Here is a 23,867-nt window from a genome sequence, read left to right as displayed (position 1 = left end):
GGAAAGGCCCATTTGAGGGCCCACAGATAAAGTGGAACAAGGAAAATGTCTGTGTGAGCGCTGGGTGTCTGTCAAAGCAGGAACTGGGAGGCGTTCTCCGCTGACCTCTGAGGGCAAGGACTTCCCAAAGCCCCTCTGCAAAACAACAGCAGACCCAGCAGCTGACAGTGGGACACAGGCGGCTGCTGCTAGCCTATGCCTGCATGAACACTCACCGTCCGTCCGTCCATCCCCCCCCGAAAACTCTCTTCCTCTCTCTTGGATGTTCCATCTCTAAGAGCGAGACGGTAAAGCCCTTAGAAAGTGGCAGCGGGAGAAAGCCGATATGATCTGTCTGGAATGTGGCAATGCTTTACTGTATGTGAACAGACATGTTTTGTGATGTCAGATACAACAACGTGCACATGGGAGGGTTTAGCCAACAGCAGCCTGATCCCGACCTGAGAACAGGAGTTAAAACTGTTTACACTATGACAAGTATGATTCATATTGTGCAGGCAAAGTACGAGTCATACGTTCATGACTCATTGCGAGGACGAATTATTACGCATATGTCAACATTGGACATCACAAAGAAGTAAGACTAGATCTTCTTTTGCTTCTTGCCTTTGTTTACTTCAAGTAAAAGGAAGAAGCAGCAGCTACAGAAAAGAGATTAGAGCTGCAAAGATTAATCAATTAAATCGACCAGTTGTCAACTATTAAATTAAACGCCAACTATACTATATAATCGACAAATTGGGTTGAGTTTTGACTTTGTGACAGTAATACTGAATATCTTTGAGATGTGGACAAAACGAGACATTTGAGGACGTCATCTTGGGCTTTGGAGAAACACTGATCGACTCTTTATTAAAAGGTGGCATGGCATGAAAATTTCACTTTATGAGGTTTTTTAACATTAATATGCGTTCCCCCAGCCTGCCTATGGTCCCCCAGTGGCTAGAAATGGGGATAGGTGTAAACCAAGCCCTGGGTATCCTGCTCTGCCTTTGAGAAAATTAAAGCTCAGATGGGCCAATCTGGAATCTCCTCCTTATGAGCTCATAAGGAGGAAGATTACCTCCCCTTTCTCTGCTTTGCCCGCCCAGAGAATTTGGCCCGCCCATGAGAGAGAGAGATCATGGCTTGAAAACAAGCAAAGTGGCAGTTGGTCAAGGCCACACCCCCACCCTCCACCTTTCCCCCCCCTCTCTCCTCCTCAATAGCATTTAAAGCTACAGACACAGAAATGGCACATACTAAGTAAAGCTCATTGTGGGACTGGCTCTAGTGGCTGTAATTCTGCACCAAGGCTGAATTTCAGGAAAGAGACTTCAGATACAGTATTAGGGGACCACTAAGGTCTATATAAAAGAGACTTCAGATACAGTATTAGGGGACTACTAACGCCTATATAAATGAGACTTCAGATACAGTATTATGGGACCACTAAGGTCTATATAAAAGAGACTTCAGATACAGTATTAGGGGACCACTAAGGCCTATATAAATGAGACTTCAGATACAGTATTATGGGACCACTAACGTCTATATAAAAGCATCCAAAAAGCAGCATGTCATGGGACCTTTAAACCATTTTTTGTCATTTCATAAACCAAACAACTAACCGAGAAAATAATCGGCAGATTAATCGACTATGAAAATAACTGTTAGTTGCAGCCCTACATACTGTAAAAGATTGTTTGGGGGTTAAGGTAGCAGACATGATGAAGAATATTGTCTCAAAGAAACCTCAACAGAACTCTGCAAGAGGTCACTGGGTAAAGTGCTGGATTAGTCAGTTGTTTTCATGTTCCTTCTGCTTATTCTGGACATCATTCAACAAAAGCAGCCAGGCCACTCCCACCTCCCCCTTCTAACACCGCCCACCTCTGGAGCCTCGATCAGCCCACCGAGAAGATTTGAAATTTCCAAACCAAGTGATTCCTTTAGCAGCACTGAGACATCTGAGCGCGACTGTTTTCCTTGTGGAGATGCAGCGCGTGTGATAAGTGACTACACATGCTGTCACATGTTTGAAGGGAGGGAGGGGACACCGAATGTGTATACTCATCATGTGTTTGTGAGCTGTTGTAGAAATAGTGAGTCACTGCTGAGAGTTAATTGGCCATTGTCAACCATTAGCAAACATTTAACCGGGACTAGTCGTCCTTGTTACTGAGCATAAACATGTTTTCTCCTGTCCCCGGTTGCATCCAAGGCTTCAACCGCCACAAGTGTTTTGGCTCCCTGACTTTGCATATAATTTGCATGCCAGACCTGCGTGGTGGTAGTACCTGTTTTTAATCTCTCTGTTCTAACCCTGCACTGCCTTTAACATGCATCAGCTGCATGCCACATTTTTTTTTTTTTTTATAGAAACCATCTGTGTAAGGTCACACATTTTTGGAATACAACGACAAATTATTTCAACAACTAACTACTGATTAACAAACACAGGCCTAATCTGGTTTAGGGAGGACTTTGTTGTACAAAGAGGTAGAAAAGACAGGGAAAAGTGTTGTTGCATTGCTGCATATATCTCTTTAAAAATGAGGCACGACAGCACCAACTGTTGCGTTCAACGCGTCAGTTACAGCTCGGAAACAAATACATTCCTTACACCTCCACAGCTCATTCCAATATAATGGCCGATCAAAACTTGCCACCAGGTTCCTTGAGAAACACAACACACCTTCAGGCTGGAATGTCTGCGGGTATGTGAAAGTAGTATCTGAAAATATCCCTCTGCATAAGGACGTCAACTATGTCAGATGACAGCAATACTGGTGAGTAAATGGCCCTGATTGTCCGCAGCCTGACTTTAAGTGGAAGGAATTTCAGATGGACAGATTATCACATTCACAAGTCTGCCTGCTCTGGACACTCCATCTCATGACACTTTTTTCCTGACTGAAACTGTGTGTGTGTGTGTGTGTGTGTGTGTGTGTGTGTGTGTGTGTGTGTGTGTGTGTGTGTGTGGTTGTTTATAAGTTATTGCTCAGGGTGAGAGGCAGGGTGAGAGAGGCTGAGAGGCTGTTCCCTGCTCTCTTGCCTGAGGAAGGCCATTATTTTAAACTCCATTATGCCTTGTGAGGGCTTTTTCTTTCTCCTTGTTTATACAGTTACTGCTGTGAACCAAGCAAGTTTTTTCCTCTGTCCCGTTGCAGCTGCTGTTCCATACGGACCATGGTGGTCTCTGTGTAAACATCAGCCAGCTTTAAGTGGAAGACAATGAGGAAATGACAGGACAATGAGGGGGCTACATTTGAAGACATTCAAGGATGGATTTACAGATGAAACAGAGAGATGACATCATGGCAAAGTCAGCTTGTAGAAACATGGCGAGGCCTGGTAATGCAACACCATACATAAACAGTGGACAGCTGTATTTATAGGAGATTGTCTCATAGTTCTATCTGCCTCCATAAATCCTATTATCTGATTTGTAGCCATTCCCCTTTTGCTCAGCAACCAGCAAGAGACTAGCAGCTTTGGCTTATTAAGTCTTAACATGGCACTCAAGTGCTGTGCAGTTATAACTATTGTTGTGACATTAGTGGAGATGAAAATTGGTCACATCAATGCTTGATTAGACATGACTTCATCATGATCGGATAAAGCCAAATGGCCGTGTGTGTCTGAGAGCTATTTAGTCAAAATTATAGACTGCTGTCGGGTGTTACACAGGCTTACATCCATGTTGTCCCACACTGGGTGGCTATATGGAAAACCTTGCAACTGCTTTTTATTTTATTTATTTTTTTTTTTATATATATAGGCTACATTTCTAGATTCGAATGGATTGAGACTGTATTTCAGAATCAATAATAACACGTGGTGCCTCCTGTAGGTCATTAAAAAAAAGAGATGAGGGGTCCAGATGGAAGGAGGGGATGCACCTGCTACAGCTGTACTTCAAATATCTTTGAGTTTGACACCACTCACTGCGTGCACAGGAACGAAAGACAAAGGATAACCATTTTGACAGAAAGAAACTCGCAGACTCGGTTCCTCCTGTCCCCAATCAAACACATCATAAACAGAAGAGAAACTGAGCGAAAGTGGAATCCACTTACATATCTTCTCAGTTTCTTCTCCGGTGGTGACTTCCTGAGCCAGCCTTGGAAGATGATTTCACCGCCGCTCATGTTCGTGTCAGTTTCTGCTGCGTCTTTCACGTCTCCAACCGCCGTCTGTCACTAGTACATGACTGAAGGTTCCTGAAGGCTCGCCTGTTTCAAAGTGCTGTCGGCGTGCGGCTCTCCCTGGTGCAGTCTGCTCCCCCCATTTGTTCAAATCAAAGTAGAGCTGCTCGGGTCGGGGGATGTTGCCAGTCGCTCCTGGTGGTGCTGTGCGCAACAACCAGCGCGCAAAAATAACATCCAGTTAGGGAGAAGAAAAACAAGAAGCGCAACTCGATTGTTGGGGAATTACGCACGGCACAGCTGACGAGGAGCCGCGGGGAAAGTGAGCTGATGCAGGGTGAGGAAGTACCGTAGTGTCTGCAGTTTGTTTTCCTAACTCATACCACGCCCACCGAGCAGAGAGAGAGAGAGAGAGAGAGAGAGAGAGAGAGAGAGAGAGAGAGAGAGAGAGAGAGAGAGAGAGAGAGAGAGAGAGAGAGAGAGAGAGAGAGGGATGGGCTGACAGCTGGGATGAACAGGATGGGACAACAGCTCGCCACAAAGTAGCTCCAAGATCCCTAAACGAGTTGAAATATTGGGGGAACCGATCGATTTGTAACATATTATTTATCTACGTCCACACAAAACAGATGTTACAGTATTTCACACGGAAACGCGTCTGATTTCACATTATTACATCCAACGTGTGTTGTATACCAAAAGTATCAATCACAGCTAAATGATGGAGACTTCTTCAAAAATATAGCCTGTGCTCTGGAGGGAAAAAAGGGTCAAATTAAGAGTCAATACTGATGTTTGTGACATAAAAAAAGATTGGCATTTTCTCAGTTGAATGGAATTGGGGAAAAGCACCATCTTGTGGAAAACTGAAATACTGTCAGTTGCTGTGAAATGCAACATTGATTTGAAATGGAAGTTGGTACAGGTGCAATAGATATGATTTAATGGAACTAAACACTTCACTGAGAAGTGGATGAATGAAACTCCTTATCATAGTTAGTTGTAGGAAAGTGATGCACAACTGATGAGATTAAAATACAATTCAATTGGGACAGTCATCTCACATACCAATGCTTATTGTTTTCATATTGCAGGTGCAGAGACATTATAAAAGAACTAATGGCATGTAAACACCAATAAACCAATTCAAACTTAAACAATGTTGAATATCATATTTATTTGATGTTTGATAGACAGCAAATACAGACTTATAAAAGATCTACTAAGCTGGAACTGTGTTTTATAGAAGACAAGAATGAGAAAATCGAGGGAAAGGAATAACATCTTTTATGTTGTCGACACCGAGAATGCATTGCAAATATCGCTCAAATCCCAGTCCAAAGCCGCCGTGAGGGACGGAGCCAAAACGCCTCAGATCCAGATACCTGTATAATAAATACAAATGTAAATACAAACACCACTCTGTTGGTGTGTTGTTTCTATTTAAATGCTGTTCGTGGAAATGTGTGTGTGTGTGTTTTTTTTTTTACCAGCTGTAGGTGTCTTCCAATCCAGCCCTGGGAAAGAATGATAATGAATGTAAGATCCTCTGGTCAAAACACAAAGTCAAGACGCAACACAAAAGCCAATCCTCTCCAGCATCACGTTCGTGTGTTTTCAAACCATGTACAAATAACAAAACTAACTTCATATTGTATTCTCTTCTATTTGAGGGTTCGACATTCAGAACAAGGGCTGTGCATATTAGGGTTGAACTCAAGAGCGAAAGATACATTGACCAGCACCTAGGGCTAGAGTTGGGCAATATATCGATATTATATCGATATCGTGATATGAGACTAGATATCGTCTTAGATTTTGGATATCGTAATATTGCATAAGTGTAGTCTTTTCCTGGTTTTAAAGGCTGCATTACAGTAAAGTGATGTCATTTTCTGAACTTACCAGACTGTTGTAGCGGTTCTATTATTTACCTTTACCCACTTAGTCATTATAGCCACATTACTGATGATTATTTATCAAAAATCTTATTGTGTAAATATTTTGTGAAAGCACCAATAGTCAAAACTACAATATTGTTGCGTTATCGATATCAAGGTATTTGGTGAAAAATATTGTGATATTTGATTTTCTCCATATCGCCCAGCCCTACCAAGGGCTGATTTTTGCCTTTTTTTTTTATTAGTCAGTGTTGTTCACCACAGATGTGACAAAGGTTTCTTCTTGTCCACAGTCAGTTAAACCTCTTATTTAGATGGTACAATATATTTATCATGTTAATTGTCTGGTTATGTTCTTTAAAAAAATGAAGAAGAAAAAAATACACAGTCGAGAATCTTTCTGTAATGGAAAATTAAAATTATAAAATTATAAGTGACCCCTGGGGTCCATTACAGGAAAAAAAGGTGTAGAAAAAAGTGGCTGATCTTTAATACAATATCTACATTGTCCATTATCAGCAACCATTCATCCAATGTTCCAAAGGCACATTCTGTTTACTAATCTGATATCGTTTTAAAAGGCTACCTGAGAAAACATTGGAGAACCTTTTTGCAATTATGTAAGCACATAATGTAATCTGAAAACTGCTGCCCTGGTTAAAAAAAAACAATGCAACTGATCTCAGCTGGTATTCTGTCTATAATGGAATGGAATGGAAATTTCTAAGTGATCCCAAACTTTTGATCGGTAGTATATATTTCCCCTAAGCATATTCTAAGTTACTACAAAATAAAATCAGAAGAAAAGTGTTTGACTGGAAAAAAGCAGGTTTGGCGAATCATTGCTCCTAGATTGCAAGTTAATGAACCCTCCGTTCCAGTTGGTGACGTAACGCCAATCGCCAAAACCCTAGGCTAAAACTAAACAAGAAGAGCAGGAAGCATGATAATTCTCTTCTCTTCTCTTTGTTGATGTCAGACTTTGAATTTGATGTTTAAGGTTTGGAAACCCTGAATATTATGCTTTACTATAAGGAAGCCCCAATAAAGTTGACAATCTTCTAATAATGAAGTTCATTTAACATCAGAAAATGACTTTTGATACTTAAGTACAGTACATATCAGATACTGTAAGACTCTGACTCAAGTTATCTTATAAAAGGTGACTTTAACTTCTACCAAAGTAATTTTCTGGTAAGATACTTTGTGTATATGCAATATATATGTCAGTGTATCCTAGTTTTCCTACCATTACATATGTGTGGTGAGTCAGGGGGCTTAAAAACCTGCTAACACATAACTGAAGAAGTTAGTCTGGATTTAATCAGCTGATATCTTTAACTCTCTGCACATTGTTGCCCTGTGAGGTGGCGAGAGTGCAGAAAAGATGTTGGAGCTGTTGTGGAAGGTTGTATAGAAAAAGTTTTTTTTAATTTGAAACAGCCACTGCAGGACTTGGGAAATGCACCAGCTAGCGCGGTGACATTAGTGGGATTATGCTTAATCTCAGTGGATTAAAAATACAACTATATTTGAAGCAATTCAGCAAATATTGACAACCATAGTGTAAATATATTAGCAGGGGCCTTCCACTACCCCTGGAGTATGTGTTCTTACTCTTCCAGCCGAGCCCTCAGCAGATCCAGCCTCTCCTCTCTCAGCGAGCCCCCACACAGCTCTCCAACTCCTGGCACCAGAAGGTCCACTGCAGCTGCCTGCACACAAACCACAGCCAGCGTCAGCGTAGATACGCAAAGAGCTGCGATAACTGACATTACAAGGAGGGAAATGAGGGGCTAAATCATTGATTCACCCAGCATTTTGAACAGTGTAACCACGTCTTACTGTATGCTCAGGATGATCCTGGTTGTCTCTTGCGTAAAAGGGCTTGAGATCGTAGGGATAATCAGTGACAAAGACTGGTATGTTGCCACAATGTTTCACCAGGTACTTCTCATGTTCTGTCTGCAGGTCACAACCCCACTGGAGAAAAGAAGAGCTAAAGTCAATGTGGAGCTCTGTGGAATGATAGTGTTTGTAGCAAAAAATACAGTAGATATTACAGGGTTTCTGCAGGTTTTTATTAATTTAAGACTTTTTAAACACCTTTTTAAGACCTTTATGAATGAAATTTAAGACTTATATCACGACGTAAAACTGCAACAAAATGCATACGTACCTGCAAAGTAAATAAATGTATTCAAATTGAATAAAAGCGACACAGAGTAATAATAATTTGTACAAGCGAAAGAAAGAACTCCCCAGAACCACAGACACCACATAATTAGGCCCTGTTTACACGAGAACGCTCGAGGGTGAAAACGTAAAAATATTTTATCAGATATGCCTTTCGTTTAGACGGCGTCAGAGTTTTTGGGGCTTAAAAACGCAAAAAAGTGAAACCACACTCCAGAGTGGAAATCTTAAAAAACGCTCCACCGTCACGTTCCCGTCTAAAGGGTAAAAACGCAAAAGTCTGCAGCCTCTGTTGTTGTGGTGGCTGGCGACCCACCCCATATTTCGTTACATAAATCAAAATATAGAGTGATCGCTCGCCCATGGCCACTCACGTCATATCCACACGAGAAAGTCGCTATCAGTAAAAGTCAGATATCATCAAAGCTGAAAGCCATCCGGACCAAGTACAGGCAGGCTGTGGATACCCAACGGCGGAGTGGCCATGGGCGAATAATCACTATATTTTGATTTATTTAATGAAATATGGGGTGGGTCACCAGCCACCACAACACTAGAGGCTGCAGACTTTTGCGTTTTTACCCTTTAGACGGGAACGCGACAGTGGAGCGTTTTTTTAAGGTGGTTTCACTTTTTTGCGCTTTTAAGCCCCAAAAACACTGTCGGCGTCTAAACGAAAGGCACATCTGATAAAATATTTTCACGTTTTCACCCGCGAGCGTTCTCGTATAAACAGGGCCTATGTCTAGAAAAGAGTTGGCCCACTGCTGCCACGACAATGTGTGAGGTGATTGCCATCGCAATGCCAACATTTTCTTTGCTGCAGTGAGACCAGCCCTTAGCATACACATCTGCTGTAGAGACAATTCTAAGGCAGAGTCATCATTAAGTAAAAGCAAGGTCGGTGACAGTGGAATATTAACTCCAAGCAGATCACTAAAAGTGAGACATACATTACATGTCTCCAAAAGGCAAACACATTGGGACACTCCCAAAACATTTGTATAAATGACCCTGAGACATCAAGTGTACATTGGTCACAATTAGGGAATGGGATGATTTTCATAGCATGACGTTTTCTTGTAGTAAGACACATTCTGTGTATACATTTAAAATGTATTAATTGGTGATCAGGGTGCACAAAATTACTTGAAAAATAAATTAATGTATTGAAATTGAACAAAAGCGACATGGAGGTCGCTTACGGTAGTTGCGGAGCTACTGTGTGGGTCTGGCCTAGGCAGGTTGATGGTAGTTGCTGGGGCCGGGCACGGGGCCGGGCACGGGGCTGGGGCCGCCAGGGGCCGGAGACCCTTCACAGCAGTCAGATGTTCCTCACTTTTTGCATGAGACACCAGTGCCCGTACCATAGACTTTACAGTCAATGGCCCGTACACCCAGCAATCCCAGTTCAAATCGCTTTCTTGCATAAGAAGCAGTAGGCTTCAAATACAATGTTATGTTCTTTAACCGAGCCCTACCCTAAATTCAGTTTTTTTCTCGCTCAACTTGCCCTTCCCCATAGCCAAAGAATAAAATCTGTTTTATGTCGTAGTACAATCCCAAAGAGACTCCCGCCAATAACAGGAAAGCTGATTGGCTACGATATAAGTTGCATGTTGGTCTCATTTGTAGTCGTAATACAGCAAATTATATATGGAGTAGCGAAAGAAAGGACTACAACACCACGGAATAAAAAATAAAAAGCATTCTAAAGCGCTGCGGGAGCATTTCAATGAGCATTAGAGGTAGCGTTACATGGACGTAAGAAAATGAAGACGTGTTTAAGATGATTTAAGACCCAGAACATAATACTACCAGACTTTTTTAGACTTCTTAAGACCCCACGGAAACCCTGTATTAAGTCTGCCCATAACAAAGAGAAAATAAAACATCGGTACTTACGTCTGTTGGGAAGGCAAATTTCTCAGAGCTGCGGTTTAGGATGTCTATAGCTTCACTGTAGGTAATCCTGAAGGTAGATTGAGATAGTATTAATCAATCGAGGCCTGGACTTTATTCTTTAGCCGATATAACTGTATATGCTATGTTTGGAAAAATACAGACTTACGCAGGGAATCTCTTCTTCAGCATAGCTTCTACAGTGACCTAAGAGTGTATGGAGGCAATAGGAGAGAAATGTAAATTGAGATAATAATGAAATCCCATGCAGTTGTGGCCGGTTGGTATAAGGAGTCAGATTATGTACCCAAGTTAAATAAGTGTCCTTCAGGACTCACCCGGTGTCCGGGAGTCACATGCTTGTGAAACAAATCCACGTCCTCGGCACAGTGAGCCAAGACATGCTCCGTGGCAGATCTGAACATGTCCTCCATGACCTAAAGACCAGGGCCCAGTTTAATAATTAAAGCTTTCCCGGGCACCTGTGCATAAGGGCAACTTTAAAAGTCACAGAAGGCAAGTGGAACATTTGAACTTCATTACACAGAAATTGATATGATGTGACATTAGTTCACTTCATCCAAGATCCAAGTCTGTGACGACTGCGTTTTTATCTAAGAATACCAGACAACTTTAATGCTACTTAGTCTCTCCTTTACAAGTTTGCAAAGCAACTTTGAGGGAAAATAAAGATGACAAAATGATAGAAAAAAACCCCTTCTGTTTATATTAGGGACTGTCAAAATGAACGAGTTAATAATGAGTTAACACAAATTCCTTTCAATGCCACTACGCAGGCCCATGCTGTGATTTCGCTGTCTGCAGCAGACATGAGACGGCGGAACAGGAACAGGTCTTACCGGTCTTATTATACATCCATGAACGGGCGTGGATGGCTAATAATAATAATAATAATAAGAGGTAAAATAAAAGGGTATTTTGAATGGCAAGTTGAGTTTCAAAGCCCTTCCAGATGGTTCTCTCCACAAGACTAAAGTTATTTGCATGTACTGTCGATGTGAACTGAGTTACATCCGGTCTCAAATACTTGAGCACTAAAAACTTGAGAAAGTATCCCTTTTCACATTTAGAACAGATTAAAAAAAATTGGGATTAATGTGCGATTAATCACGAGTTAACTAGGACACTCGTGTGATTAATTGCGATTAAAAATCGATTGACAGCCCAAGTTTATATAGTACAGCACATATCAACACACTTCAAATCCTGGAAGTTTATTTTCATAGCTTGTTAAAATGAACAGAAACCAATGGTTTTCAGAAGGGTAAGTAATCAATCGATTGTATGCAAAAGAAATAAGCTGAGTGAAAAGTTATCGGGTTACTTTGATAACTTTTAGGACATCGGCATAACGTACCTTGGTGAGATCCTCTAAGGACTGTGTGAAGGAGACCTCGGCCTCCACCATGTAAAACTCAGCCAGGTGGCGTCTGCTTTGGGAGTTCTCTGCACGAAAAGTTGGCCCGAATGTGTAGACTCTAGAAAAAGCCCTGGGAGAGAGACACGGCATAATTAGAAATGTTCTTCCGTGTACGTGCACGTGTCTGTCTCTTACTTTCTGAGGCTAAACATACAAGTAGGATATGTGAATTTTATAAATCACGAGCAGTTATATTCATGTAGGTTTATCTCACCCTGACATCACTTCCAAATGAAGCTGACCAGACACAGTGAGGAAGGCTGGGACAGAGAAAAAGTTCTCCTCTTCTTCATTCTCTGGGCCCGACGGCTGGGGTGAAAGCAGAGGGTTTTTAGAATTTCAAACAATGTCGTTAATCCTTCTGTTCACATCACAGCTTTGATTGACAGTTACACGCTGGAGGCAGCACCATCTACATATCTAACCCATCTACATACAGGATTCACAGAAATCTAAAATACTGTTATGTCTATAGCAGTGGTTTTCAAACTTTTTTCAATAATGTACCTCCTCTGAATTGTTTTTAATTTTTTTGTTTAAAAGGAGCACGCCGACTTATTGGGACTTTAGCTTATTCACCGTATCCTCCAGAGTATGATAAGTCCATACATACCCTTCTCGTGTCCGTGCGTGTCGTAACTCTGTCTGACGCACCCACCGCTAGCCTAGCTTAGCACAGATCCTGGAGGTAACCGTCTCCATCTAGCTTACTGCTCCCAATAAGTGACAAAATAACATGTTCCTATTTACATGATGTGATTTGTATAGTCACAGGGTGTACAAATAACAAGGTCACATGAGACACAGACGTCTTCTAACAGTATACATACTGGGAACTATATTCTCAGAAAGGCGAAGCACTGCTACTTGGGTGGAGTGATTTGCTCGCAGCACCTGAGAAGCCCCGTGGTGAGGAACAGGGGAACAACGGTGCTTTTCAGGTGTTGCGCTAATCACATATTAGGAACATGTTATTTTGTCACTTTTTGGGAGCAGTAGGCTAGTTAGAACCGGTTACCTCCAGGATCTGTGCTAAGCTAGGCTAGCGGTGGGTGCATCAGACAGAGTTACGACACGCACGGAGATGAGAAGGGTATGTATGGACTTATTTAACTGGAGGATACGGTGAATAAGTTAAAGTCCCAATAAGTCGGCGTGTTCCTTTAAGCCAAGCACCCCGTGACCAGCACGAAACAAGAAAAAAAGTCTATATGAAGAGGTACAATATAGTGTCGGCAGTGATAGATGTACTAAACAACAACCTCGTGACTGAAAAAACATTGAAATCCTACATTTCAAATGTTTACAATCCATCACTTCATTCATTATTATAGTATCATTATTTTAGGAATTATGCATTACATAATTTTCAATTTGCATTTTGCAAAAAATCTCCCGTACCCCCTGCGGTACTTCAAAGTACCCCTAGGCGTACGCGTACCCCAATATGAGAAACACTGGTCTATAGCAGGGGTATTCAACTTAAACTGCAAGAGGTCCAGTAAGTCGACATTCCGCCCCTACTGAGGTCCAAACATTTCGATACCTACAAGTACTAAAGGAAACAGTTTAGTTAACGTTTTTTTGAACAATGTACCCTACAATGTTCTTAGTTTTACAGTAACATGTTTTGGGGATAACTTAAGAAAAGGATAGAACACTGCTCTCTTCTGTCTTTCAGGCTGCTTTGTTAAAGCTTTTTGGTAAAATGCAAAATCATTAATAAACTCAAACAGGCTGATGAAACGAAAAACAAAGTGCCATAAACCATATCTAAGTTTGCTTTGCAAATATTCCTTTCAGTCCATACAAATAAAACCTCCTCAAAGGGTAACTAAATAAAGTGCTGTTTTTAAGCTGACCTGAGCTTAATAATCGCTTAAAGATAGAAGCACAAACTTCCTAGCTGAACACTGATTTTCCACGTCCTCACCTCAGACTGCTGTGGGTAAGTTTCCCGAGGTGTCTGTGTTTAGTTTCAAAGTGGCATTTAATATTTCGCGTTTAAAATTCTGGCTTTTAGAAAACCAAAGCTGCACTCATTTTTAACTGCCTCACACATTTCACTGTGTGACAATCACACGTTCTGTTGTATTTTGTCTTGACTGTTGTTAGTGTTTGTCTTGCCTCTCAAACTATGAGGGTGTTGCATGCTTGTTACTGTTTTTTTATGTTTTTCTTTTTATCTATCTGCCTAGGGACAATAGATGAAAATTAGCTATGGTGTTAACTCTAGCATATTTACATTGTGTACTTGTACTGATGTCTATTAATATGCACTGTCCCTATCTAAATAAACAACTAAATAAATAATAGACAATCGCAACAGACTCCAGGCAAATGAGGCACACCCATGCCACACCGTCCTCGTAGAAACAAACTCGTTGCAACCTAGCAATGGCAACAAACAGTCGCAGGCCATTTTGAACAGGCAGAATGAGGTCAGCTTTGTAGACCCATACAGGTCTCTGGCCTTGTTCTGTCCAAAATTCCTTTAGCGACAAGATAAATACGCATATAACTTATATATATTTCCCGATTGTGTCAAAAAGCTTTGCTGTCCGGATTGGAAGCCTCTCGCGGTCCGGTTTTGGACTTGAGTCTGCCAGTTGTTGAACCCTGGTCTATAGCATGGGACCTTCACTTTAAAAACATTTATAAATACATGTGTAGATACTCACCTCAACCTGAAAGAGCTCCCCTGCCCCTTCACAGTCATTTGAGGTGATGACTGGAGTGTGAATCTGCACAAAGCCATTTTCCTGGAAAAAATAAATACAAATAAATATTCTATTAAAGTGGCCATATTATGCTCATTTTCAGGTTTATAATTATGGCCCGAGCGCCGACCGCGGCGAAGGCCCTATTGGAACTGAAGGAATTATTATTATTATTATTATTATTATTATTATTATTATTATTCTTTCCCGGCAAATGAATTGCCTTTTTGAGGGGCTTAACATATTTAAAAACTCACTAAATTTGGCAGTCGCATCAAGCTTGGTGAAAATGTACGTATTTTAAGGGTTTCTGGAATAGGCGCACAAAAATGGCTCGCTAGCGCCCCCTACAAAGTTAAAAAAATTGAGCCCCTGCGGTGCGTTTAACGTAGACTCACAAAAGTTGGTACACATATGTAACATGTCAAGATGTACAGAAAACGTCATTGTAGCCATACCCTAAACCCAACAGGAAGTCCGCCATTTTGATTTCAAAGTTCGAAATTAGTGCGATTTTGGCCATTTCCACATGTCGTACTTTAACGAACTCCTCCTAGAGATTTCATCCAAACAACTTCAAATTCGGTCTGTGCCATCTTAAGACGTTAAAGATGAAAAGTTGTTAAAAGAAAAATCATTCGTCATAGGGCATGGCCGTGGCGGGGCAGCCATTTTGTGTGTTTCAAAACAGGAAGTGGGTGTAACTTGAATGTACATTGTCCAATTGGCTCGAAACAGGATTCATAAGAGTCCAACCCTGAGGACAAATAAAGGCCGATATTTACTTAAAGTCATAGCTCCCCCTAGTGGCAACAGGAAGTAGGCCTAAAAGTCAAGGTGCTATACTTTAACGAACTCCTCCTAAAGATTTCATCCGGCGGACTTCAAATTTGGTCTGTACCATCTCAACACCTTAAAGATGAAAAGTTATTAAAAGAAAAACTTTTCGTCAAACGGTGTGGGCGTGGCATGGCGGCCATTTTTTAAGGTAGAGTCTTGTGTGAGGTGTCATTGAACTCTGCAGAGAGTTCCTTCTTCATTGGTGATGGTTTACTCCGCCACCTATGCTTAAGCCACACCCCCTTTCATAACATTTGAACCGTTTAAGGTAGAGTCTTGTGTGAGGTGTCATTGAACTCAGCAGAGAGTTCCTTCTTCATTGGTGATAGTTTGTTCTGCCCCCCTATGCTTAAGCCACGCTCCCTTTCATAACTGGTGACCCATTTAAGGTAGAGTCTTATGTGAGGTATCATTGAACTCAGCAGGGAGTTCCCTTTTCATTGGTGACAATTTGCAGTGTCGCGCAAATGCACGGTCGCAAGGAGCGGCGAACGCCGGTAACCCCGACGCGCGCAGAGGAGTGAGGGCCCGTCCATCGCTGCTTGCAGCTTTAATTGTATTTTGAGGTTGTACCAGAATAGGTTTACATGGTTTAATTTTCAAAATCACCATATTTTTGTTGTACTGCACATTGCTGCAGCTCCTCTTTTCACCCTGTGTTCAGGACTCTGTTTTAGCTACAGAGTGAGACCTCTCACTGCTGTAACATCTTTGTTGGCAGTCGCACATGCGCAGTACCTAGGTAAGGATCACATCATCTAGCTAGCTGTTTGTTTCTACAACTTCAGTAGTACAAGGCAGGATTAGCCGAGAAACTTCTTTTAAACAAGGGCGCACTTCCAACGTTGCGTGAAATACCTGCAGAATGGAGAAACCGATGGAGTGCCTTCTCCAAGTAGGGAATGAGTCCTTACCCCAAGTGAAGGAGTTCAAGTACCTTGGGGTCTTGTTCGCGAGTGAGGGGACAATGGAGCGGGAGATTGGTCGGAGAATCGGCGCAGCGGGTGCGGTATTACATTCAAATTATCGTACCGTTGTGACGAAAAGAGAGCTGAGCCAGAAGGCAAAGCTCTCAATCTACCGGTCAGTTTTCGTTCCTACCCTCACCTATGGTCATGAAGGCTGGGTCATGACTGAAAGAACAAGATCCAGGGCACAAGCGGCCGAAATGGGTTTCCTCAGGAGGGTGGCGTCTCCCTTAGAGATAGGGTGAGAAGCACAGTCATCGTTGGGGAGCTCGGAGTAGAGCCGCTGCTCCTTCGCGTCGAAAGGAGCCAATTGAGGTGGTTCGGGCATCTGGTAAGGATGCCCCCTGGGCGCCTCCCTAGGGAGGTGTTCCAGGCACGTCCAGCTGGGAGGAGGCCTCGGGGAATACCCAGGACTAGGTGGAGGGATTATATCTCCAACCTGGCCTGGGAACGCCTCGGGATCCCCCAGTCGGAGCTGGTTAATGTGGCTCGGGAAAGGGAAGTTTGGGGTCCCCTGCTGGAGCTGCTACCCCCCGCGACTCGATACCGGATAAGCGGACAAAGATGAATGGATGGACCTGCAGAATAGGGATATGTAAGTAGTTCTTTTGTAGATTATGGTGAAGTAGTGTGTGTTGTAGCAGTGTTTTGCCATTCAGAACGAGCTAGCAGGCTAGCGCTAGCATGCTACGGTTAGCCACCTCGTTTCGGCTAGTGACGTAAAAAAGCCCTGCCGATTTTGAACAGCTCACCCGGAGACTGAAGGCAGGACACATTCAGAAACCCAGTATCTCACTCAAAACAGCATGGATGTTTTTTTCCCCAAGTTTGTATGCTTGTGGAAGCACCAAAGACACAAAATAACAGTGATTTTGTCATAATATGGGCACTTTAAGAACTCCTCCACTGACGTTCTCACCTTGAAATATGAGTGAACTGCAGTAGCGGCCTCACTGCGTATTCTCAACAGGGAGCTGAATGCATTTGTTCTACACCTGAGATGAGGAAACTGGCGAATGTACTCAAGGCTGTGTCTCTCTTTGATTTTGAAGGGAAAATCCTAAAACAAGAAGACAAAGCGACACTATTTAATGACATTTCCTATACAATGACCACATACAGAGTTAGAATGAAACAGAATTCCTTTGTCATTGCACAAAACTGTATAACAAAAATTAAGTAGCAATCCCAACAGTGCACTCGCAAATCCAAGAAGAAAATAGAGAAAAATACAAATATATTATGAATAAATACATATGTATTTGCTGTGACCTATACAAACAGTAAAATGGCTAAGATATTGCACTTCTGGACATTGCACATTTGCTGAGTTTTAGTGGCCCTGTATACAAGTAATACTATCTAACATAGAAGAGGTATAACTTAAAGGCAGCAAAATGTTGGTGGGTCAAACGTCAGTATTTCCCTTACCACAGGGTTACATTCTCCAACTACATGGATTTGTTGCGCTTCCAGTTCAACGGGCTGATTTTGGTGTGGACTTTTCCTAAGAGTACCTGTGACTTTGACAGCACTACCAAATGTGAGCAACCTTCATTTAAGGGGAAAAGAGTGGAAGACAGTCAGTGGATTTTAAACATGTGCACCCTTTATACCTAAAACGGTATTGTCAAGGATTATGTACTGGAAATAAAAAGTGAAGTGCCTACGGATCATTCAGCTCTGAACTGGCGACGACCTGCAGCGACTGCAGTGAGCTCCCATCATTCACATGCAGGAAGAGATTTGCCTTCTGAGCTCGAACAGAGCGAACCCATCCCTGCAAGAGAAAAACAAGTCAAACTACACTTAGCTGTTCCTTCTGCTAATACAGAAATACAGTATGTTGGTAATTTAAAGCTATAGTGCGTAGTTTCTGTCGCCCCCCATGAGGAACTCAAAGTAATGACAACAACACTGTCGGCGCGTCCACATGATACAAGCCTTCCGTGATCGCGCACACACTCCCACCCCTCCTCCACACAGTTACAGTGGTGCTCATAAGTTTATGAATGAATGCTAAAGTTGACTAAAAAAAGAGGAATAAAAAAAATCATCTTTTGGAAATTGATCTTAATGCCTTAATTAAAAAAAATGAGGAAAAATCCAACCTTTAAGCACACCAATTTTCTTTGTGACTGAATAATGTATCGTAAATAAATAAATGTTCTTCCTTAAAATACAGGGGGCATAAGTAAGTACACCCCTATGTTAAATTCCCATAGAGGCAGGCAGATTTTTCTTTTTAAAGGCCAGTTATTTCATGGATCCAGGATACTATGATCCTGATAAAGTTCCCTTGGCCTTTGGAATTAAAATAGCCCCACATCATCACATCCCCTTCACCATACCTAGAGATTGGCATGGGGTACTTTCCATAAGATCATCTCTCAATGCAAATCAAACCAGCTATTAGGCTAACTGAAATAAAACCATGCCAATCGCTAGGTATGGTGAAGGGGATGTGATGATGTGGGGCTATTTTAATCACCGGACGTCACAATCTTCTGAACATAGCCATACTGAGAAACACAGAGAGAGTTGTGTGGAGCTGATAGTCTTAATTAGCTTTGTAGCAACTCATTTGGCAATGGCTTGAATGTAACAGACGTTTATGAATATCAAAAAGTTACGCACTAAAGCTTTAAGAATTTCACTCCTCTTTCTCAATAAAATGTCAACTAAATGTATACACTGTGGTATCAATATGCAGTTATATTTGGAAAGCAAAGTGTTAGGGGTGGGGAATTTGTTTTGCGACAATTTTTAAAATTGATTATTTTCCCTAGAATAGATTTTTTTTTACAAATGATTCACCTAAATATTTTCTGTTTAAACGGTACCGCTGACAGCGACTACATCATTTCCGTTTCCAGCCAAACAGAGTGAAAGCAGAAAATCTATTTTATGTTCTTCTTTACAAATGAAATAAATGTCAGACTGGCATGTGATGTGCATTCTTTTTTAGAAAGCAATTAGTTTTTAGAAATGTCTCATGATATATTGTCTATAGTTTATTATTCAACTTTTGTTTTTGTTAAACCTCCATTGTGTAATTTTTTTTGTTGATCCTTAGCAAAAACCCCTTTGTTCTTTCACAAATATGTGCTCATTCATGTGTAATTACTTCCACCAACTAGTCAAAGTATTCTAGTAAGTGTAAAATCTGCCATTCAGAATCATTCAGAATACATACGGGCGAGTCACTCGAATGACGGCCGCCATGTAGCTCCTCCATCTTTAAAATACATTAGCCAAAGAGGGACATACTTCCGCCTTTCGCCCTTTACACTCAGTGGCACGTTGACGAATGCCAGGAGGAGATTACTCTCCAGGGAAGCGAAAAAGAGAATTGAAACGCCAACGCAACAGGCAAAGCAATAAGACCAAAGTTAATATTGGAGTGGCTAGAACAGCTGCGCGTAAACGATGGAGATACTAAGAGATCATTTCGGGTTCGGCCACCGTAGGAGTTAAAACGCGATCGGAATGGGAGGGGCTAGAAAGTAATATTCAGTTGGTTGTCAAATACAATTTCACCGCTAGATGGGAGACATTCTTACCCAATGTAGCTTTAAAGAAGGAAAAGAAAATCACAATACTCAATACTATCGAATCGCAATACTTCTAGAATCACAATTAATGAAAATGGCAATACAAATCCAATCAACAACACCCATGCATCATGAAATAATCGAATCGGGAAAAAAGCATATGGTCCCAGCCCTAAAAAGTGTGAAAACTACATACTATAGCTATAGCATAGTTCAGTAGTGGTGGAAGAAGTAGTAGTGTTACAAGTAAAAGTCCGGCATTCAAATCTTATTTAAGTAAAAGTAAAAGACTGTTAGCATCACAATGTACTTTAGGTACCAAAAGTAAAAGTGCTCATTATGCAGATTGGCCCATTTCTAGGGTTGGGTATCGTTTGGATTTTTACGATTCCGATGCCTAACCGGTACTTTTAAAACGATTCCGATTCCTAAACCGATTTTTGAAAAACTGAAAAATGACATCAAAGATGTGATACTAGCGATCACGTGCAGTGAATGGTTAATATGCTTTTACGTCCGTTTTGGTAGGCATAGAGTGAAAATATGGAATTTTAAAAGTAGCCTACATTTACGATAGCTAGCTAACGGTAGACTACAGAGAAAGTGTGATATTTTTACGTCCGTTTCGGAGCGACAGAGGGAAAATATTTCAGTCGACACCTTAAGTGGAACCGAAATGAGGAACAAAAATTTGTGTTCTAATCCGGTGCGATTCCTACCGGTTCCATACAACCAGGTTTCGATACCCAACCCTAACCCATTTCATAATCTGGATTATAATTATTGATGCATAATACGTTCATATGTTGTAGCTAAAGGTTAAAACACTTAACCTATGATAATACATCATACGTTGTTCATTAGTTGATTTATGATTTATAAAAGCAACTATGGAGTAAAAAGTACAATATTTGCCTTTTAATTGTAGTGGCAGTATAAAGTTGCATCAAATGGAAAATACTCAAGTAAAGTACAAATACCTCAAAATTGTACTTAAGAGAGTAGAGTAATGTACTAGTTACATTCCACCACTGTAGTTCAGGGTGCATAAGGCGTAGGTTGGGGTACAGGTAAATGATCTGTTTGATAACAGATCTTTGGGGGACATTTGTTTAGCAAATCCCCATCTAAAGTATACTGCAAGGTTTAGTACATATTCAGTTAACGTTAGGTGTATCCCCTGGTTTAGGTGCTACAGTAAGAAGTAATCAGGCACATATATGAAGTTGTTTGCAAGAATTATCTTGTGGGAATATATTTTAAAGGTATTCGTGCAGTTTAGTGTCCCAAATTCCCCATACAATGTCCTCAATTAATTATGAACGTGCTAAACCACCTGTGCTACCCTAACCTTAACCTGTCTCAAATAAAACCCTCATCATTTGGGACACTCTGTTTTTGGAAAATAATTTGGGACACTAAACTGCATGTAAGCCAGGTTTATTAGGTTTATAATTTAGCTAATTTATTCATTAAATACAGTGAAGGTGTAACGTTAGCTAAAATAAGCAGCATGTTACTGAAGGTAACGTTAGCTGTTAGCACAAATTAGCAGAAGATTTTAAAAGTAGGCGTGAATGTTACCTGTACTTTGACTTTTGCTCCCAAGTCTGCACCTGAAACGGCTTCGGACACTCTTAGTTTCGCCGGTGTCTTCTTACAATAATGTCGAATACTAAGCAATATTCCCCGAGATACTGAAGTGGTTGTTGCAACAGAAAGCGTTTTAACTGCAGCCTGAAACATCGTAATAAAAGCTGCACTTTGAGGCACTAAAACCGCTAAAAGCACAACATGTTGCGATAACTTGAATACACAATAAACAACGTATTAAATGGTATTTTTTAGGGTTTTGCTTTGACTTGACTTTCACGTTGTGTCACTTGTCTGACAGTAAGACTTCCTGTATGGGTCTTTCACCATTCGTCCAAGTCAATCATGTGGATTGAGATTACCCAATCAGATGTCGGTATTTTACAGCAGTCCTTATTGCTCCAGGGAGTTGTAGTTTTCTTATAAGAGCCTAAATCCCATTTAAATTTCACTATTTGTAATGCAATTTTATGATTGTTTTATGATATTTGATTTTATGGTAGAGACTAGAGATGCATATTTAATAAAAGTAAGGTATTTTGAGAATTGTCATTGTGTAGGTAGGTCTGGCAATGCGAGACTATGGGAAGAGCAGTATCAGAATAAGGTTTATTACCAAGTAGGTTTTCACTTACAATGAATTTCCCGTTTTCTGAATACATTTTCTGAATACAATAAACATATTAAGAGGAAATAAAATAAAGGCAAAGTAGGCCTACTGCAACAGGCAAAAATATACAAATATGTTATACATAAAGATGAAATACAAAACAACAAAAAGGATGAAAGATACTATAACAAATATATTTGAAGCTGCGTATTTAATACTGAATGTATTTTTGTTTGTTTTTTGTTTTTTTTACAAATATATAGCCTATAAACACAAACTGCTAAGCAAAATAAAAGATACAAACAAACAAAACAATAGTAAGAACAAGCAAACAATACATAAGGAAAAGAAACAGGTAAGGAGATGTTGGACACAGGCTGGGGTAGAGACATCTGTTTAAAGCCCACACAACAGTCATCACATACATTGATTTCCTTAAGATGACAGTGATAGGGATATTTTTTATTTCATTGCTTACACCCTAAAAAAGAAAAGAAATCATAATTTCAATAAAGTCTTGTAATACTAGTGGTTCAGGCTGTAACCATATTCTTATTATAGTTCGTATACTTGCAGTCAAAATGATTTGAAACAAATACTTTTTGCAGGTTGGCCTATAATATCAAACCTAAACGGTATCTTAATATCAAGTACACTCTCTATAACCCTATGTACTGTATGTCCTGCCAAAAGGAATATATTACGTTACAGTCCCAAAAAAGTATGATAATGATTGGCATTCGCAAAACCACACATTGGAAAACATATTTTCAACACTAAAGCGTAACACATGTGGAGTGATTCAAAAGTGTAATGAAGCAAACAGAACAGCTATCACAACCACACGGAAACCCTCTTTAATCTTACATGATGTATCTGCCGTCAGTGTGAGGTCCATTTGTGCGTAAAAGCTCGTTAATCCAATACCCACAACGGCACTGGGTCTATTCCCACCATTTGCTGCAGGAGTAAATCAGATCACGCCAGCAATGTAATAAGATGCCATCGACTATTATTCACCTGGTCTCGCCTGTCAGCTCTGGAGCCCCTGGTCTGGGCCTGCCAGCAAACACAGAGCTGGGTGTCTCCACCTCCGGCTGCTTATGACACATCATCATTAAAGCCAACATGATGTATTTGAAAAGTCAGCAGGGTCATCGATATTAATTATGCCCAGCGTGGATGGGGCAATTATGCACATGGTGTCGTCTTCATAGGGAGCAGAACTTATCTATTTTCCGATTCATTGACAGAGAGTGCCAAACATAATGGGGGGATTTGTTGAGGCCATGGTGTCTGTATCATATGTCTCTGTGTCTTTAGAGCAAAGTTAAAACATGGTGACTATCAGACAAGAAATCAGGAGAAGAAGGTTATCTTTAATAATCTGCCACGAGCCCCAGATGTTAAAAAATGGATGGAAATGATGTCAGAAGTTGCATCATATGAACGCATGTTGGCTAGAATTAAGAACGAAGAAGAACATTTTAGGAGGACCTGGGAACGTATCTTTTTGTAGGTAGGGCATACGGAAAAATTTGTAGACATGGTACTGAATGTATATTTTGGATGTTTCAAAAATCGAAAATGTCGATTTGCAGGAGGCCTTTGTATATGGGGTGGTATGGTGGATATACTGTCTGTTGATGTTGGGGTAAGTGTTTGTTCTCGAGTTTGATTGTATGTTTACGTGTGTATGAAGAAATAAAAACTTTATTGAAAAAAATAATAATCTGCCACGAAACCACAAAGATTTGATGAAAAATTAAAACAATACCCCTTTTAGGAAATTAATCCAAATGAATGGTATGTAGCCTATTATTAAAAGAATATGCCACTTAAATCTGCTTTCTTCCATCATAATGTGCAATATCTTACTTTACCACAAAGTAGTGCTGTAGCTCTATGACACTTTCTACTCCTCCTTCCAAATCCCCCACCTACTGCAGATTTATTCATTTACCCCTGAGTTGCCGACAATATATTATTAATTTGCAGCTCCAAGGTCTACT

General features: G+C 40.7%; 2 protein-coding genes across 2 annotated transcripts in view; both read right to left on the bottom strand.

The window, feature by feature from the left end:
- The window catches only part of gab2 (GRB2-associated binding protein 2), a 53,875-nt gene extending 49,389 nt beyond the window's left edge, over positions 1-4,486 (bottom strand). Inside the window, exon 1 of the mRNA XM_078245790.1 lies at positions 4,062-4,486. Coding sequence (XP_078101916.1) covers positions 4,062-4,133 — 72 coding nt within the window. The 5' untranslated portion in view covers positions 4,134-4,486. The remainder of the gene's footprint in view (positions 1-4,061) is intronic.
- Positions 4,487-5,287: 801 nt separating this feature from the next.
- Positions 5,288-21,566, bottom strand: nars2 (asparaginyl-tRNA synthetase 2, mitochondrial). Its single transcript, XM_078245787.1, has 14 exons — positions 21,237-21,566; positions 17,769-17,878; positions 17,530-17,650; positions 17,018-17,158; positions 14,252-14,332; positions 11,785-11,879; positions 11,508-11,640; positions 10,468-10,566; positions 10,299-10,336; positions 10,133-10,199; positions 7,877-8,014; positions 7,649-7,746; positions 5,621-5,647; positions 5,288-5,515 (listed from the first exon to the last, which is right to left on the bottom strand). Exons 1-14 carry the CDS (start codon positions 21,396-21,398, stop codon positions 5,371-5,373), a joined length of 1,455 nt encoding a protein of 484 aa, XP_078101913.1. The 5' UTR covers positions 21,399-21,566; the 3' UTR covers positions 5,288-5,370.
- Between the last annotated feature and the right edge of the window lie 2,301 nt (positions 21,567-23,867).

Source organism: Sander vitreus, chromosome 3, assembly GCF_031162955.1.
Source record: "Sander vitreus isolate 19-12246 chromosome 3, sanVit1, whole genome shotgun sequence".
Classification (NCBI taxonomy): Eukaryota; Metazoa; Chordata; class Actinopteri; order Perciformes; family Percidae; genus Sander; species Sander vitreus.
The sequence above is the reverse complement of the archived record's forward strand: the minus strand, read 5'-3'. Positions and strand labels throughout refer to the sequence as shown.